This window comes from Syngnathoides biaculeatus, chromosome 11 (assembly GCF_019802595.1).
Source record: "Syngnathoides biaculeatus isolate LvHL_M chromosome 11, ASM1980259v1, whole genome shotgun sequence".
NCBI lineage: Eukaryota > Metazoa > Chordata > Actinopteri > Syngnathiformes > Syngnathidae > Syngnathoides > Syngnathoides biaculeatus.
Genome location: NC_084650.1, coordinates 29,853,949 through 29,872,494, shown reverse-complemented (window position 1 = coordinate 29,872,494; position 18,546 = coordinate 29,853,949). Strand labels below are relative to the sequence as shown.

Genomic DNA, 18,546 nt, shown 5'->3' with positions numbered 1-18,546 from the left:
GGTGCTGATGGTGCACGTGGATCAAATGGTTTCCCCCAGCCTCGCCTGCTGTGTCCTGCTCATCAGGAAGTTATAGATACGCTGGTAGATGGCAAGCGAGATGCAAAGCTGGAGGAGTTAGAAGGAGAGAAGTTCAGGAATGATGTTGTTAAACACAGAGCTGAACTCCACGAACAGGATCCTCCCATAGGTTTCCTCGCTGTCGAGACATTCAAAGATCAAGTGCAGACCCATGTTGATGGCATCATCCGCAGAGCTGTTAGGTCGATAGGAAAACTACAGTGGATCCAGCTAGGGACCTGTGACGCTCTTGAGGTGGTCCAGGAAGAGGTGTTAAAAGGACTTCATTCCCCCAGATGTCAAGGCAACAGGGCTGTAGTACCCGAGACTTCTGTTTTTTTGGGACCGGTATGATGGTGGAGCGTTTGAAGCAGTTTGGTACTTCACACAGTTCTAGAGACCTGTTGAAGCGCTTTGTGAAGACAGGAGCAAGTTCGTCTGTGCAGACGTTTGAGGAAGGATGGGGACACGAGATCTGGGCCAGGTGTTGATCTTTTGTTGTCTGAAGATCTGCTTCACGTCCCTTTCGTATATGTTAAACGGTGGAGTGGATGATGATGCGGCTTGGTGGGTGTGTGGAGTGAAAGTGTTTACCACCCGCCCATCAGAGATAGTTATATGTGGTGCATTAAAAAGAAAAGTGGAATAAAGGTGTGTAGTGCTTTTAAAATCCAGGGAGGCAGGCAGAGCCGAGGGGCAGGGCGCTCGGACCAGGAAACAGCACAAACGTGCTAGAGTCTGGTCTGACACCCACTATCGATATGTGCCCTGCAACGACGACCAGTTCAGGGTGTAACCCGCCTTTCGGCTAAAGTCAGCTGGGATAGGCTCCAGCGTGCCGTGACCCTAACCAGGATAATAGGTGTTGAAGACGGACGGATGTTTTGTCCGAACGATGGACATTTCTGTATTATATTTGTCCAATCTCCACGGTAATGCAGTGGTGTGTTCTACTGCCCAGTCTGAACTCGGACAGAATTGGTTTCCTCAACATGACCAACAACAACAGAGTAGTTAGAGGAAATGCTGGTTCTCCTCCATTGTTGTATTCAATGCTGTTTTGTAGCGTGTATCGGTCTGACCAATTTCTTCACTGTGGTGTGTTTTTTGAAACCGCAGAGAAATAATAAGGTAACTGATATTAAGGCGGCTCCAATTTGACATGACTGGTTTGTCTTAGGAGAAGAAAGAAAAACGTTCAAACGAAATTAGCCGTCACCTCTTGCATGCGGGATGATGAGTGATTTTTAGTGTAGCACTGAAAACCTCTTCCAGTCATAGTTCAGTTAGCAAAAAAGTCAATCTGTGTGACACTGCCCGCCTTTTCATTACACACAAGAGTGTGTTGCCAAGATGCAAGACATGATTCGACCAGAGCCTTAAAAGCAAGCGCACAGGAGTGCACAAATTAGCTTTTAATTTAATTACCTCTGGTGTAAATCGGAGTTAAGTAACAGAAAGTAAACATTTTATATTATGGGGGTCGTGAGAGGATGAGTCCACACCCGTCTTATCAGGGCCAACAATTATTGCTGTTGCTGGATACAAATTGACAAGACCTCAAAAATCAACATTGATGACGATGTGACTGTTTTCACAGTCTTGTGGGAAGCTGCAAGGTCAAGGAATAGTGCTGATTTGCACTCACCCTTGACTCTTGCACACAACCATCCTGTAGTATGTCTTTATACTAGAAGAACGCAGAGTACCGGCAAAGCCAAACCATCACAAGCATGCCTGTCTGACTTGTCTTACAAGTAATTTCTTAGAAATAATGATTTATGTGATACTGTTCCACTCTCTACCCAACTTGGCCCCACAAAAGCGGAATGTAATGGAACAATCAAAATCAATTCCTCCTGCCACACCAATCAGCATCATTATTTTAAGGTCTCTCCTTAAAAAATCTGGCACATATTATACATAGGCATATTGATTATGTCCATTATTTGCGGATTTTAATTATTTGCAGTGATGTAAGGAACATAACACCCACAAATAACGAGGGGACTAAATATAAATATATATTTCAGTGATTTCCAACCTTTACAGAGCCAAGGCACATATTTTACAATTGAAAAATCCCACGGCACACCAACAACAATAAATGTCACCAAAAATGGATCAATTAATTACTGTATGTACTTCCTGTACATCTAATAGAAGAGGATTTTTTTGTTCTGTCTGTCATTGTGCCTCACTGGCATAAATAGGTGAATAAAGATGTAATAAATGTTTTTTTTTTTTTTTTTTTTTTTTAGCAATTACATAAAATTGGTTAAATTCCCACGGCACACCTGAAGAGCACTCACAGCAGACTAATATACCCCAGCACACTGTTTGGGAATGGATGGATATATATATATATATATATATATATATATATAGCACACACACACACACACAAGAGTTTACTGAAAAGTCGTGGTTTTCGATATGCGAGAATTCCGCTGAATTCACACTTATTACAATGCCATACAGTTACAAATCATGAAATGTACGGCTACAGTAATACACATATTTTGAGATAAATACTTCACTGACAGTGTTACATACTGTCTTTTTCTATACAGTTTTTGCTTAAATTTTGTCTATGCAATCTGTATACTGAAAAGTGGTCACTTGGTGTATATGTATTATGTTTTATGTAAAACCTTTAATAAATGTTAATCGTACTGCAAAATGGGCAACTATCATATCACATGAAATGACAATAGAAGTGAATACCTACATAGATAAGTCTTCATTGTATAATATTGTCATTTGTCAATCATTACTGTTTGTGTTATTATTAGAAAACATGTTAGATGAGTGAAATAAATGACTATGCAGCCAGCGTCAAGGTAAAACATTAAATCAACTGTTGTCTTTAGAAACCCTCACTCAGAGGAGGCTATTCCAATGCTTTTGTCTCTCAAACAAGATTTGTCTTGTAATAATCCATTTGAATAATCAGCCTTCCATTTTCTTCTTTCATTCAAGAAACGCCACAAGGCTGACAGTGTTGTCAACAAAAAGGAATGTCAAGGTACTGAGAACATTACATTGAAGCTCTTTTGGTCTGATAAGTTTGTACGTATTTTATTTTGACTTCCTCTCTCTCTTTGTTTCCCTTCCTTTCACATCAAAGTGTTGAGAAATGGTGCCTGGGAGATTGTGCATTGGGAAAAGGTATGTAATAATGAAATTCATATATCGATGGCACTTTCCAATCAAACTCCTCACAGCCAACAGATTTAGAGTCCTGTTTTTTTTTTTTTTCCAGTTTTAATCTTGATTGTGGATTTATAAACAGACACACACACACATGCACTGACCCTTGAGTGGTACGAACCAGATAATTAATCCATTGTTTCAATGAGAACTGTCACCAAAGGCAAAGGAAAGCAAAGCTTCAGCTCTTTCATAAGCCAGTTGTCATTTCTGAATTGAAAAGCTGAAATCTTTGGAAAAAAAACGTAGGTACTGTATGTTTGAGAGCATGTACAATTTTGTAATACTACCTTAATGCTGTAATTACATGATGCATCAAGCATGAACCATGTCTGAGTATCCATCCATCCATCCATTTTCTGAGCTGCTTATCCTCACGAGGGCCGCAGGAGTGCTGGAGCCAATCCCAGTCGTCATTAGGCAGAAGGCAGGGTACACTCTGAACTGGTTGCCAGCCAGTCGCAAGGCATATGTAGACAGACAACAGGCACACTCACAATCATACCTAAGGGCAAATTAGATTGTCCAATCCATGTTGCATGTTTCGGGGTTGTGGGAGGAAACCAGAGTGCCCGGAGAAAACCCATAAAGGCATGAACATACAAACTCCACATAGGCGGAGCCAAGATTCTAACCCCTGTCCTTAGAAATGTGAGGCCAATGCTCTACACTTGCGCCACCATGCTGCTCAGGAACCACGTTATGTTTACTTAATTTTTTGTCCTTTCACTTTTACTTGTAATATTTATTTTTGTTTGTGATTGTGTTTCCTCATATAAGAAAAGAGTAACTTTTTTTTACTATAATTTCTCGGTTATAATCTCCTCTTGAGTACAATAAGCTTCCCTAAAATTGATCCCCAAAATTATGAATTCCATTCTACCTATTTATTTACCATAAGTTTACTTGAATTCATGCTCAAAAACATGAAATATTATCTGGATTTTATTAGGTTTTTCCTAATATTTTGCTCTATGTGCATACATTTGTGTCACTTCACTGTGCTTTTCTACTCGATTTCTCAAATTAGCATTGAAAAAGGTCAGTGATTGAATCAAAACAATGCTTAATAATACGGTAAGATTAACATTTTAATTAATAGTGCTCTTGCTCTTGTACAGTACAGACATCTTCTTGTTCCCTCGCCTCTGTTTACTTTTTTTTCTTGCCAATAAGCTTGTTTTTCTTAAAAAAAAAAAATTACCAAACAATTACCAATATCTAAAAGGGAGGACACAACACCAGGAAATTACTGTGAAATCTGACTGGGCTGTGTTGTGTACTGCTTCAACCCCAAATGAGCAGGCATGGACACTCGCTATAGCAGAGGGCAAGAAAAAAGGACGCAAGTCAGTGCAAAACATTGACATTAGACTTACAAATAGATTTGAGACACTTTTATAAGATAATGGCCAAGAATGCTCACGTCTCACCACCACTAAAAGCTGTGGAGCACAATCAATTATGTTGAATTATGCCATTGACTATTTCTTTTCATCAGTGTTCCACACGTTCACAGTCCTTCTCTCCATTTTGTGCACAGCAGTGACCAGTGTATTTTCACAGGTTGAGGTGGGCGATGTTATTAAAGTAAATGGCCATGATTTCGTGCCTGCAGATGCTGTGGTTTTATCATCCAGGTATCGAGTCCACACTTATTGGGATCGTCTCCATCTTTACTCCCTTTTGCCCCTTTTAACTTTTATCTTCAGCCTAAAGAAATGATGGTTTCCCAAAATTAAAGCAGTACTGTACTGTTTTGGGGTGAAAACTGAAAATGCTTTTCAATCGAAACACATAAAACAACAAAGATTTATGCTTGATGCCATTGTTTCTATAGGTGGGACAAAAGTAATGAGATTTATTTGGATTAGGTCCTTGCTCTTTTTTAAAGAGGAAACAGATGAAGGATCCTCAGAACTGACAGTTACCTTTCTCCTCTCATGTGTTTGCTCTTTGTCTTTCCATCCTTTCCTCTCCTTTCCTGCCACACTTACGCTTCCGCCCTCTCCTGCCGTTGGCGTGTGGTCACAACCATCAGGTGACTGTTGGGGAAGTAGTCAGAGCTGCCAACGGCGATCACCTCCCAGCTGACCTCGTCATACTGTCATCCAGGTCAGGAAAACCAGAGGCGTCACCAAGGCAACAGCTGTTGAAAAGACAGGGCCAGATATTCAGAAGCTGATCTCAGAAGTGCTTTGCATGCTTGAGGGAAAAAGAAAGAGACTTGTGATTACCTACCAGATGTTATATATTCCCTTTTTTCACTATTGCATGGCTCATATGGGTGGGCACAGTAAACATTTCCCATCATTTTTGCATCCTGCCACACTTTAAGAATGAATGTATGAACCACATTTTGGAAGAATCGACAGAGTAATTAATTACTAGTCAGGTATGTTACATTTTCCAACAATAGTTGGTTCTTACAATGCAATTGTTTCAATCAGTTTTTTTTTTAGGACGTTGTCGGCTCTGAAAATGCTGATGTAAAATACAATAGATCTTTTCACTTTTGTTAAAACGGTTAGTATGGGGTTTGCTCTGAGGAGCCCAAAAAGCATTCTACTTATTTTTTTTTCATTTTTTTATTTTGGCACCCTTCACACTTTATCCCAATGGAGAAACAACCTATTGTATACTGTATTCGGCAGCATTGAAAAGTGCTCCAGATAATTTATATATTTTTTGGTCTTTTTATTCCCCTAATTGACTGGAGTGCCCCAGTTTTCGACTTAATTGATTGATTTTAACAAGACAGTTGTCACGTAATTAAAGCCATTTTTTAGATGTGTCTGAGCAATCACACACTGGATGGGCAAAGAGCAGTAAACCTACATTTCGACTGACCCTCTCTAAAACAAAGAACTGCTTACAAACAGTAGCTAGCAGTGTCCTTGCATGCAAACGCTGTCTCCGTGCCCGAAATCTGTCAAGAGCCCATTTGTCTCCTCTGCTTCTTGTGCGCTGCACGCCCTCCCGCTTGCGTCACGCCACACTGGAGTTCCCCCGCTCCTCTCTCGGCTACTTCTTAGATTAGTATTGTTCAAACTGCCTGTATTAGTACAACCTTTAAGTAGACTTGTTGACAGTAACCTCATTTTAATTTCTATAGTAGTGGACTTTTAGAGTGGTACCTTGAGATATCATTAACCCAACTTAGGGAATTTTTCGAGATATTAGTTGTGAGATACAAGTGTTTTGACTTGTTTAACTTTTAATGTTTTGACTTATCCAGGAATCAATTTAACTCATATCTCAAGGAACCACTATAATTCCTATTCCATAACATAAGATTAGTGGGGATCGCCAACCTTTTTTGAAATGAACTTCCTGTGTAGTGAATAATGTCAAGGCCCAACAGTTCGATTTACACTTCTGAAATAACAATTTGCTCAAATTACCTTCTTGTTGCTACATGGTTATTAAAGATTACTAATATTCATTTACTCAAAGGCACTGATGATGTTATTGATTTCTCACAATAATTATAAATATCAATATGCCACAGTATTTCTATTGACTACTGGCAATTTTTGAATGATCACTCCTACAACATTCCCAGAAAATCACAATGCCCCATCTCTTCTGAGTGGCTTTTGGCTACTCACGGGTCTGTGGGGACTACCCGACGCCCAATGGCATCACATTGGTGACCCCTGCATTAAATGTTATTCATGTATGGACATATTTCTAGATAAATAACAACCGTTTTACTGGTTCGATGTCATTCTCTTGCCCCAACAGTGAACCGCAGGGAATGTGCTACATTGAAACATCTAATCTGGATGGCGAAACTAACCTTAAAATCAGACAGGTAACTATTTTTTTTTTTTTTAAAGATCCTCAATTGTGGCAATATTTCTGTTTTTGACACACACAACTATAATACAGGGTCTCCAAATGACGTCTGAGTTGAAGGACATCGAGAGCCTAATGCATCTCTCAGGGAAGATGGAGTGCGAGTGCCCAAACCGTCATCTGTATGAGTTTGTGGGGAACATACGATTGGATGGACACAGGTGGGCTCAGTTATAAAGGTCTTGGTTGATTCAATTGAGATGCAATTCACTCTCTCTTTTGTCTTTCCCTAAAACAGGGGTGTCAAATTCATTTTTGCAGCAGCCCACATCGTGGTTATGGTTTACCTCAGAGGGCCGTTATGACTGAAACCATAAAAGTCTTTAATCGGCTCATCATATTTACACACAAAATTAATGAACTGTTTTTGGAATCAGAAATCAAGAACAATGGTTTTCAACTCATGTTGGTGTTTCGTAACACAAAAATGCTTGCAATATCTCAGGGTTATCATTTATGATATGACAATTAATATTTTTTGGACAGATTTTTAACAAAAATCATGGACATTGACACAAATGATTTGCCTTCGCGGGCCGCATTACATCATCTGGTGGGCCGGATCTGCCCCCCGGGCCCACTGTGCCCTGAAAGATTCCCTACTTAGGGGTAATATCTTTGGAAAGGTTCAAGAACTTTAAGGACAACATGTTATTTCAACCATCAAGTTTGAAAAGCCCAGAGCTGTTTGCATAATCCATTTTAACCTGTTTAGATATGAAACATTTACTAATCCATTAGCCCTGAGCTAAGTGCATCATCTACTGAAGGGACCTGGTTCACTCAAATTCAATTATGTGTTTGTTCAAAGGCTGTGTCACTGGAAGAAAAATGCATTTTTATGAGGGACTAGATACAGTCTTATGACATTATGATTTGACCATTCAAGGACTGAGAAGCTTCCTTGATTAAGCAATTTCCAAAGTAAATGTGGCTTTTAGAGCTTAATGTCATCTTCCTTTGTGTCCTTGTAAATCTTTTCAGAACTAGACTTTTCTTGAGACCATCTCTCTCTCTCTCTCTCTCTCTCTCTCTCTCTCTCTCTCTCTCTATCTGTGTATATATATATATATATATATATATAATATATATTTGTTTTATTATTTTTTCATGGCAGCACAGTGCCGCTTGGTCCGGACCAGATCTTACTAAGAGGAGCCCAGCTACGGAATACACAGTGGGTCCATGGTGTGGTGGTCTATACGGGTCATGACACAAAGCTTATGCAGGTACAACAGGAACTCTGTATCTGCTAAACTCCTGTACTGCAGAAGAAAGAGGGCAGGCATATCTCCTCTACCTTGATTAGTTTGACAGTTGCATCAATTACGAACTTGCAGAACTTGACTGAAGTGATCGTGATCGTTTAAGGGGCAGCTCAGCTCTTTTATTATTAGTATTAACAGCAGTCAATTGTTTCCTGCGTCAAAAGTATTTCCGACAGAATTGCCACATGTGCCATCTGTATTAGAAAGCATTACTCGCTTCAATATGATACAAATATATGCGCTGACCGTCAGCCACACAGTCTATAAATACTGTATATGTGTCTGTATATTCATCCATTTTCTGAGTCGCTTATCCTCACGAGGGTCACAGGAGTGCTGGAGCCAATCCCTGTTGTCGTCGGGCAGAAGGCAGGGTACACCCTGAACTGGTTGCCAGCCAATCGCAGGGGCAATTTAGAGTCTCCAATTTATGTTGGAGGAAACCAGAGTGGCCAGAGAAAACCCATGCAGGCACGGGGAGAATATGCAAACTCCACACAGTTTCAAGACATCTCCGGAATGGAGAAACTAGTGGCATGCATTATTCTGGGGTGATTTGGCCCATTCCTCCGCACTTCAATATCAGATTTGGAAAAAGTACACTTTATCATGTTTAAGACAAAGGGATATTATTTTGTGATAAGCACAAATCCAGCACTGCGTTTAGTGTGATTGCTAAGAGGCAGGCTAGATGAGGTATTAGTAATTTATGGGACCCACGTATCCCCAGCACATTTATAAGTGGGAAATCTGCACTGGTCTGGGCGAGTTCACAGCCAACTACAGTCCAGTCAAATTGAAGCGGGTTTTCTCATTGCTTTTAAAAGCAGTAAAAAAGTATAAATATAGATTTTGATATGATATTTGATGTCTTATGTTATACATGTATATAAATTACGGTAATGTGCGCCACCAACCTGAACTCCGAGACTCCTTGGAGGAGCTTTGCATTTTATGATCGTTAGTGTCGCATATTCGTTGCTACTGCACCAAACATCAAAATGACTGCCCGTGAGTTTGTCTTAACTTAAATGAAGACAAAAAATGTTGACTACAAGGGCTAGTTGTGCAGCCGCTTTTAAAAGAAATGTCATCGCTGCCGACGACTCGGCCAAACCGCATGCAAAACAACGTGACCTGAAACTATCTAGTACGATCGTACGATCATTTAAAAAAAAAACAAAAAAAAAACGGTATAGCGCGCACAATTGAAATGCTCGCTTTTTTAAAAGTGTCCATTACACTTATTTCTACGTAGTTTGAGCTCTCATTTTGGTAGCGACCTGACGCTATGAAGAGCTGCTACAGATTGTAGCCGAACGGCGGCAAGGGGCTGCGCTGTTAGCATGGTGGACAATATTGAGAAATAAAGGGAGCAAAGACTCTTGGGATTCAAAAAATGTTTCCTCACCTGTGCCATGGATAGCACAGAGGGTGACATGATGTGGGAGCAAAATGGGATCACTGTTCATGAATGCACCAGAGGCAGCAGTGTTAAATATTTAAGACTGTAATATGTGTTATTAACAGTATTAATGAAATGTTATGCCATCGTTGAGTATTTATTTTAGTTGGTTGAGGGATTCTGTTCTGACAATTGCAGGGACCAGGACAAGGGTGTCCTGTGGCATATCCCGAGATATATATTACTGCTGCCCCAGTACAGACACAAAGATTATTATTAATTATTGTTGTACGGACAATTTTTTTTAAAACAATACAAGTACAAACAATTAAAGTACAAACCTTGCAAAATAGAAATACAGATAATTCCCAATATTTTGAGCATATGGACAGCAGCAAATGCGGTGGTGTGCATTATACATTGCTAGAAGTGTTTTCCTGATATTTTTTTTTTGTGGTCACCTTTGGGGGTGCGCATTATACTTCAAGACGCATTATACTCAAGAAATTACAGTAGTACATAAAATTTTAAAAGAGGATTTGGATGTCTTGGGTTCTCAAGGGTTAAGGTGCAAATCTTCAGCTTTTACCGCAGTGGTTTGCAACCCAGTATGTTGCGGCTGGATTGAAAATCAGCACAGTACCTCCAAATGTGAAACCATGGGCCTCAGTTGTAAGTACTCTGGGAAGCAATGCTGCCCCAAGTGAAGGAGTTCAAGTATCTTGGGGTCTTGTTCATGAGTGAGGAAAGAATGCAGGCAGATCGGTGTTGCATCTGCAGTCATGTATCAGTCTGTCTTGGTGAAGAAAGCTAAGCCAAAAGCTCTCAATTTACGGCTCAATCTACATTCCTATCCTCATTAATGGTCATGAGCTGTGGGAAAGATTGGTTCCGAAATGAGTTTCCTCTGCAGGGTGTAATCGGTCTCGTTTAGAGATAGGGTGAGAAGCTTGATCATTCGGGTGGGCCTAAGAGTCGAGCTGCCGCTGCTCCTCATTGAGAGGAGGCCACTCAGGGGGCTTGGGCATCTGGTTAGGATGCTCCCTGGACACATCCCTGGTGAAGTGTTCTGAGCTAGTTCCACCTGGATGAGGCCCCTGGGATGACCCATTTCATGCTGGAGAGACTGTGTATCAGTTGGCCTGGGAATGGCTCTGGATTCTCCCAAAATAGCTGGATGAAGAGGCTGGGGAGAGGGAAGTCTTCCCTGTTTAAACTGCTGCCCCTCCAACCTGACCTAGAATAACCCAAAGTAAATGGAGAGAAGGATGGAAAAAAAAAAACACCTATGACGTTCCCACATTATGATTGTATGGCATCGTTTGAACCGATTGCAGCACAATGTACAGGCATGCATCCTTGTTTGCTTTTCCTTCCATCCACAAGCAAGGAATTCACCGACACTTTGTCTGCCTTTCCAGCTCCAATTTTGCGTCATGACCGGTGCCGTACATTAGCAGCTCAAACACCTGTATTTGGACAAAACTACTGTACACTTTTTGAATGTTCTACTGGACAGTTTTTTTTACGCTTAACTTGCCTCCAATCAGTTTTAGCAATTTTGTTTCCTCCAGTTCTTCAATTTTAGTATCTGACTAAGATGTGCTCTGACGTATGGGTCAGGGGATTAGGTGGACCAGAAAATTTTGGTTCTGTATTATTTTGAAAACAAAATATGATTAAAATGTTCTTTTTTTTCAAAAGAAATTAACAATGAAATTTTAACGTATATTAGTATATTGGAGTAGTCACAGATGCTGTAGTGGTACACACGCCTCACTTTGGTGCAGGCAGCATGGGATCGATCCCCACTCAGTGAGGGTGTCAATATCTGCCCTTCGACTGACTGGCGACCACTTCAGGGTATCTTCTGTCTTTCGCCCAAATCTAGCTGCAATAGGATCCGGCTCTCCAGTGACCCTTGTGAGGATACGCGGCTTGGATAAAGCTGGACCTATGGATGGATGGATGGATAGTATATTGGTGTGTGTGTGTACCGAATATAATTGTAAATATAATGAGCTCAATGGCAATTTTTAATTCCCCAAGTAGAGATGTAAAAATGTCAAAATTAAATTGTGGGGATGATTACAATGGCAAAGATATGAGTCATAAATAGAAAATTAAAAATTAGGAGCTGTGTACATTTTGATCGTGATTATAGTAAAAGAAATACAATGAAATATTTCGAAGAAATTAATTACTGCACTACTGCGTTTTATTGTGGTCAAAATCTTGAATTTGAGTGCCAATAAAGTTTCTACAAAATTATTATATTTAATTACACATATATAATCATTTTCTTTGCTATTTCTACTAAAACATACTTATCAGATTTTACACATCTATACTTTCTTTTAAATTGTATTACTATTATTAATTGTATTTTATTTTGTCTTTTCAGAACTCCACTCGTCCGCCTCTGAAATTGTCCAATGTTGAGCGCATCACCAACTTTCAGATTCTTGTCCTTTTTGGCTGCCTGCTGGCCATCTCACTGGTTTGCTCCGTGGGCCAAACCATCTGGAAGTACCGGTGCGGCAATGACGCCTGGTACATGGACCTCAACTGTAAGAGTCACCCACGAGGCGTCACCTCTCATTGCACATATTTGCTTTCACTTGTGTCCATATCAGCTTATTTCTTTGTGGTTTTAAGTTATTTCCTTAAATGCTGGTATGTACGTGTCTTTTTGTTTGGTTAAGTTGCCTCAGTTAAACAATGTTTCTCATAACAAGTGAAATATGTGGCAATGTGGGAATTAGCAGATTCCCTGTTAACTGATGATGTTGACTGAGAAATGGTTGAATATCACTGCGCTGCTGTACTTTTTTTGTTCCCTTTCTAATGTTGTGTTTGATTTTGTTGTTTTTCTTTGTTGTCGTTTTTTTAACAGCTCCAGGTAACAACCATTTAAAAGCCTTGGCCATCCGTGAATGACCTCCCCTTACTAACCCTTTACTGAAGCTCTGCCTTTGCTAAGCAAATGAGGCCCCCTATCCTCGCCCTGTATACGATTGCCCAACTTTGTATGGGCCCATTCCGTGGACAAGCACATACCAGGGATCCAACAATAGGTGTTCCCCTCCAGCTCTCTTCCACTTTCGTCTAGCTATTTTCAGTGCCTGATGCAAACACTGTCTCACGTTTCCTCCATTTTTTCAAAATATCTTCCTTTGTGTTGTGCCACATGGAACACTTTGCAACTCCAAGCTTTATACAACCATCCTTCATTGTTCTCCAGCCCGAGCAATTATGTTCCAGTGATTGACTGGAGGTTATAGTCCCGAAGCTGTTCGCAGTAGGAGGCTTCATTTATGTTTATGGCTTGAGCACAAAGTAGTGCAGGAGCTGACATTTTACAAATGCCTCTGCCTCAATCTTTTCAAACCACTGCACAAAAGGCAAGGGGAGTCATGCAAACAGGTCATTGTCTGGTGCACCAGTAAATGTTCCTAGGCAAAATTGTGTATTAAAATGGATTTATAGTGATTTGTCTGCCATGTTGGCTACTAAAGAATTTATTTATTTTTTGCACCAAACTTTGGTCAACGTTTTACTTAGATCACTATTTTGCTCATTTTCAGCGGGTGCAATCTCAACATGTATTCAATTTTGGTGATATTTTTTGTCACTTCAATTATTTAATTAAAAAATCATTAGCAATTTAATTGAATGTGACCTTAGCATTGGAACCTTATTGTTTTGTTAATATCTGTACACAATTTAGTGTTATAAACAATTGGAGGATGCCCCCTGGGTCAAGGTGTGGTTGCCTACACCTATACATTGTTGTTGTGATTGACATAACATGCCTAAACTCTACCAAACAACAATTTTAACCAATTTTTGAAATTTTAGGGATCGTCTTCATCAAGAATGGACAGCTCAATAGGCCTGTGTTCTCCACCAATTTTTAAGAATTAAAAAAAAAAAATTATTGTTCCATAAACCAATCTACAAATTGTTTTAGACGTTCTCCTTTACAGGTATTATTATCAGCTGTAACTCTAAAATATAGATAACATTTTTCAGAACAATATTTGGTGAATGAGGTTGAGATAGCTGAAGTCAAATCTCGATTGAATGAATTACTGAATTTTATGCGACTTTTTCTGTCAATTGGATACGCTTCATTTTTTTAGAAAGCATGTAGTAATTTAATTTAAATAATGTTTTGCATGATTTCTCCAACCTTTTATGCTTCATAATTGGGGTGTTTGGTCTGATACTCTATAATTATTATTGGTTGATTGAAAATAATCATTAGTTGTTTTGGTGTGATGAAGCTCTGGTATGCAAAGTGTTCACCGTGGCACTTTGACCATTAGTCTGTGCCTTGATAGGCCTGTCAGAGAGCTTGTATCCTGGTTGATTTTAAACTTGCATTATGACTTACACTGTACCCCTTTTTTACACGGTGCTCCATTGGTGTTACATTGGTTTTGGTGAGGGGATGGAAAAACTTTTAAAATGCTTCAGGGGCAGTGTAAGTCATAAAGCAGGGCTCCATCGTGACACTGATTGTACCTCCATAAGGAGCTTGTTGAGACTCTTTCCAGTGCACATTGTCCAGCTTGTGACAAAAGAGAGCGGTGGAAAGCCAATCAAATTATTTAGTATCACGGGAAACTATAAAACAACGTTATGATAGCTTCACTATTTGCCAACATTAAAGAAAGAAGAATCCGTTAGCTGGCCACGCGTGGCATCCCACAGGCTCGTATGTCACTGAAGCCCAGTGAATAATTAATGTGACTTTGAGCGGTCACAAAGTGCTGAGGTTGACAGTCGTCGACATAAACCTGTATTCTTCGGTAACATAATGCAGATTGAGGCCAAAGGGTGCATATTGGTAAACATTTATGCAGACAACCTGATATATTGTACTCAGTTAAAAAAAGTGTCAGTCAAATGCTGAAATTTCATTGTTCCATTAAAAAGATGTTTAATTCTACTTTTACTATTATTTTAGTGAAGTCTTCACATTCATATATACTAAGCCAAGTAAAAAAAAATGCATTTTCTGCTGAAACCTCTTATGAGTGGTTCATGACACTTGGTAATGGTTGAAATATTTCCAAGTACAATAGAACCTCTAAAGTTAAACACAGTCAAACTTTTTTTTAAAAAAAAAACATAATGCATGTAATTTAACTTGGATAATTTTTAAAACTTCGGAACCATGAGGTCAGCTGCTTCAACAAATTTTACCATCTCGCCACCTAGGAAGGATTTCTCCTTCTTAAAGTGTATGGAATGTCTAATTTCTAATGCAAATTATCTTATCTAGATGAAAATATATGTTCAACTGTTCCATAAAATGCATATTCTGTTTATTTTTACCAAAAAATACAAGCGTTTATGACTTGAAGTCCGCGAACTTTGACCTAGTTTCTCTTGCCTGCAATACGGCTCATTTTGTGGGCAGACCTCTGACGTCACAAAATCTGGGATGGGCTGTTTTCGAATGACGATAAGATAGGAGTCTTTTCTAGTCACGCCTAAGAAAAATCCATTGGTTTTCGAGAATTCCTCAGTGATTGTAAGCTAAACAAAAGCTAAAATCCATAAAAATGATTTATTATTATTTTTATTTTTTTTCTTGTGTTATTATTTTTATTATTATTAAAACTGTGCCAAACAAATATGAGCATTCATCGGAGATGACACCCTGTGGTGATCCCTCACGGGACAAGCCGAAAGAAAGCAGCATTATCTTATTATATTATTACTTATTTATGAAAATATACCAACTTAGACTACGTTATCGGCTCCTGTGTGTTTTGGTGCAATAATAAGCAATTTACACGCAAAGTAGTTGCCGCGGTTGTCGTCTACCAAACCACTAAATACACGGCATTTGCATAATTTCAAAACAAGACCGAAAACATCGTATATACATTCAGAATATCGAAGCCTTTACTATTTATCAGATTATGACTAAACCAAAAAAGAACTTCACAAACACTTACCAGTTGACATTTCCAACACGAGGCATGGGTCTGACTCGTGTGTCGGCTTCTTCATCGCCAGCTATTTCGTCTGAATTCAAACAGGTGTGCTGTCTAACTGGCTCAAATTGATAACCTTTAACGCCTTCATAAAGCTTGTATTCTTCACCGTCTTCGTGGGACTCTTCAGAATAATGTTCATTGCTCGAATTATCGGAAAATTGATCAGCATTCTTACCGTGTATTCCTACTGGATCCTTGTTGCTGTCACAACGTTGTACGTCACGCCTCTGTCACGTTTCCGTCCTTTTCCGGCGGATACAGCAATGTGCGATCATTTGTTGCAAATAATCGAAAAATAAAAACGTTTCCTTCATAACGGATTTAAGATTCGTATTCAGCATAGAAACTGTATAATATTACCAAAAAGGTGCATTGCGGTCCTTCCATACCCTTTAATGATGAAGCGATGGTTTTGAATTTTCCTGTGTTGAAAAATGACTGTTGTCCCAGTAGGTGGTATCAAAGTTCCTTTACCTTTGTCCCTCTCAGCATGCTTTTTGAAGGGAACTCGATGTCGTAGGATTTATGTACAATCCAAAAATGTCACCCAAAAAAATATCAGCCGCTTGTCTTCTTCTTTTAATGCTTCGGATTGATGCACACACTCTTTGCGGTCGATGTTGCTCTCCCTATTAGGCACCCCCGCTTTAAACTTGTATTTTGTACTAAGAACATTTCTCATGTGAAGGCAAAAGAAAGATACCAGATGAAGTCGCTTCCAATTTTCAAGATTGTATTGGAATTAGTTTGAAACTTGAGCAGTGTATGATTTTAGCGCATTCCCTGAACATGCCCACAGCGTGTGAGTGTGGAGAGTACCGCTAGTTGATTTTTCATGCTTTTGAAGTCTTATTTCGTGTTTGATTTTTATTAACTATTCGAATTTGGCGGGTTTATCAACAATAGTGTGATTTTTCAAATGAACATTTATTTTCACTTTGCAGGGACTTTAAGCGTCACAAAACACTTAAAGAAACATCCATGATGGCTCGCTTTTGTAATTAGTGTCACACTAAAAGCCTTTTATGCTCGCTGAGCTGAGGTCTCACACCAAATGTGAAATTAAACAATTGAAAATGATGTTCAAATATGCAACATTTTTAAGGCCATTCAACTATAGAGGTATCACTGTACTCTTCCAGTGTGGTTTTGCACTTGCGCATGTTCTGCAGTGTTCTTTGCAACCAATCAGCTGACTTCTCGAGTGAAGGGACCTAACACTTGCGATGCAGTGGCCATCATTAACCCACTGGCGTTATCCACCCACTCTTTTCCACTCCTTCATGGTTGGCAATGTGCTATGGACTGAATCTCCCCTCCTTTGTCTTGACAGCATCCAGTACATTTGTCTGAACCCCACTTCCTCTCACACACACACACACACACACACACACACACACACACACACACAGACACGCACACAGACACACACACGCATACATTTATGAGACTCCCTGTATTTGTGCCAGTAGCAATATAGCTTCCATCCCGCCATCCATTTGTTTGTTTTGGTTTGTTTTGCTATGTCATGGCAAGGAGGCCCTCCCTCTCAATGCTAAGGTCAAGTTGGCTTGAGGAAGGTAAATCTTGCAAGCTTCCGCAAGCTGTGGAAAGGTAAATGCCATCCCTCCTGTTTTCATGTTTGGTGTCTGTGGGGGACGGTGTTGCTCATTGCCACTTTTTGGGGTGGGGGAGGCAGGGAGGGTGAAGGAGCAATATCATTTTGCATAGTGCTTCATTTGGAATTCATTGCCTGGATCATGCAGGAAGCCAAGGCTGCTGATGTGACACTAAAAACAATGGGGTCCTCCGTCCCACACTGTCAATCTATGGGACGTTAAATTTGACCCATGGGTGAAAGGATGGGTTAATTTCCAGCTAGTGCTCCGTGATAGCCCAACACACTCCCTGCTTTGGGATAATAGAGACCATTGGCTGGAAGTAGCTGCGGGTGCCTAACATTTAACCGAAAGATGCTTGTGAAACCTGTGCTGACAAGTCTTCTCTGTATCACATCTTGTGTCCAAACCCGTCTCCCTTTAATAGATGGTGGGGCGGCGAACTTTGGCCTGAACTTCCTTACCTTCATCATCCTGTTTAACAATCTCATCCCCATCAGCCTTCTGGTTACATTGGAGGTCATCAAGTTCATCCAGGCCTTCTTCATCAATTGGGTGAGTTGTGAGGATTAAGCCATTACACATGTATGTTTTTTTTTGTGTATGATGTGTATTTTGCTCATTGTTGATGATTGATTTACTGCAAACACACAGGAAACTTTCAATTAATAAAAAAATATTTCGCAGTAGAAATGTCAGTCTGTTATTCAGCCATCCAAAAATGTGAAAGCTGAGATATCCATGTCAAAATAGCTCATACACTTCTCACAAAAAGTTCGAGACATTATGGGTTATTCCGCTTTTGGCTGAAATTTCAAGATGAACTTAAAATGCAGTAAACTGGATTCCAAATTATTATGCAAGTAGTAGTAGTGTAGTAATAATTGATCCAAACAGTCTAATTTTCAAATGATCAAGCATCACAATGTAAAGCAAATCAAATTTATTTCTATCGCACATTTCATACACAAGGATTAACATAATTAAAAGCATTAAAATAACTTATAAGCATTTTAAACAAAGAAAAAGAAAATACAATTAAGACAGCATATAGTGCATGAAATATATAAAAGTGGAAATGTTCTAAAGCATGACAAAAAACA

The 18,546-nt window shown here is 39.5% G+C and overlaps 1 protein-coding gene across 7 annotated transcripts in view; it reads left to right on the top strand.

The window, feature by feature from the left end:
• The window catches only part of atp8a1 (ATPase phospholipid transporting 8A1), a 180,600-nt gene that overhangs the window by 45,112 nt on the left and 116,942 nt on the right, over positions 1-18,546 (top strand). For 5 of the 7 annotated variants that reach the window (XM_061834637.1, XM_061834630.1, XM_061834633.1 and 2 more), the window contains 8 exons: positions 3,043-3,088; positions 3,191-3,231; positions 5,315-5,388; positions 7,021-7,090; positions 7,168-7,295; positions 8,252-8,363; positions 12,212-12,377; positions 17,871-17,998. In XM_061834637.1, coding sequence (XP_061690621.1) covers positions 3,043-3,088; positions 3,191-3,231; positions 5,315-5,388; positions 7,021-7,090; positions 7,168-7,295; positions 8,252-8,363; positions 12,212-12,377; positions 17,871-17,998 — 765 coding nt within the window. Of the gene's footprint in view, positions 1-3,042; positions 3,089-3,190; positions 3,232-4,839; positions 4,914-5,314; positions 5,389-7,020; positions 7,091-7,167; positions 7,296-8,251; positions 8,364-12,211; positions 12,378-17,870; positions 17,999-18,546 lie in introns of those variants that run through there. The other 2 variants (XM_061834636.1, XM_061834638.1) reach the window with 2 other exon arrangements.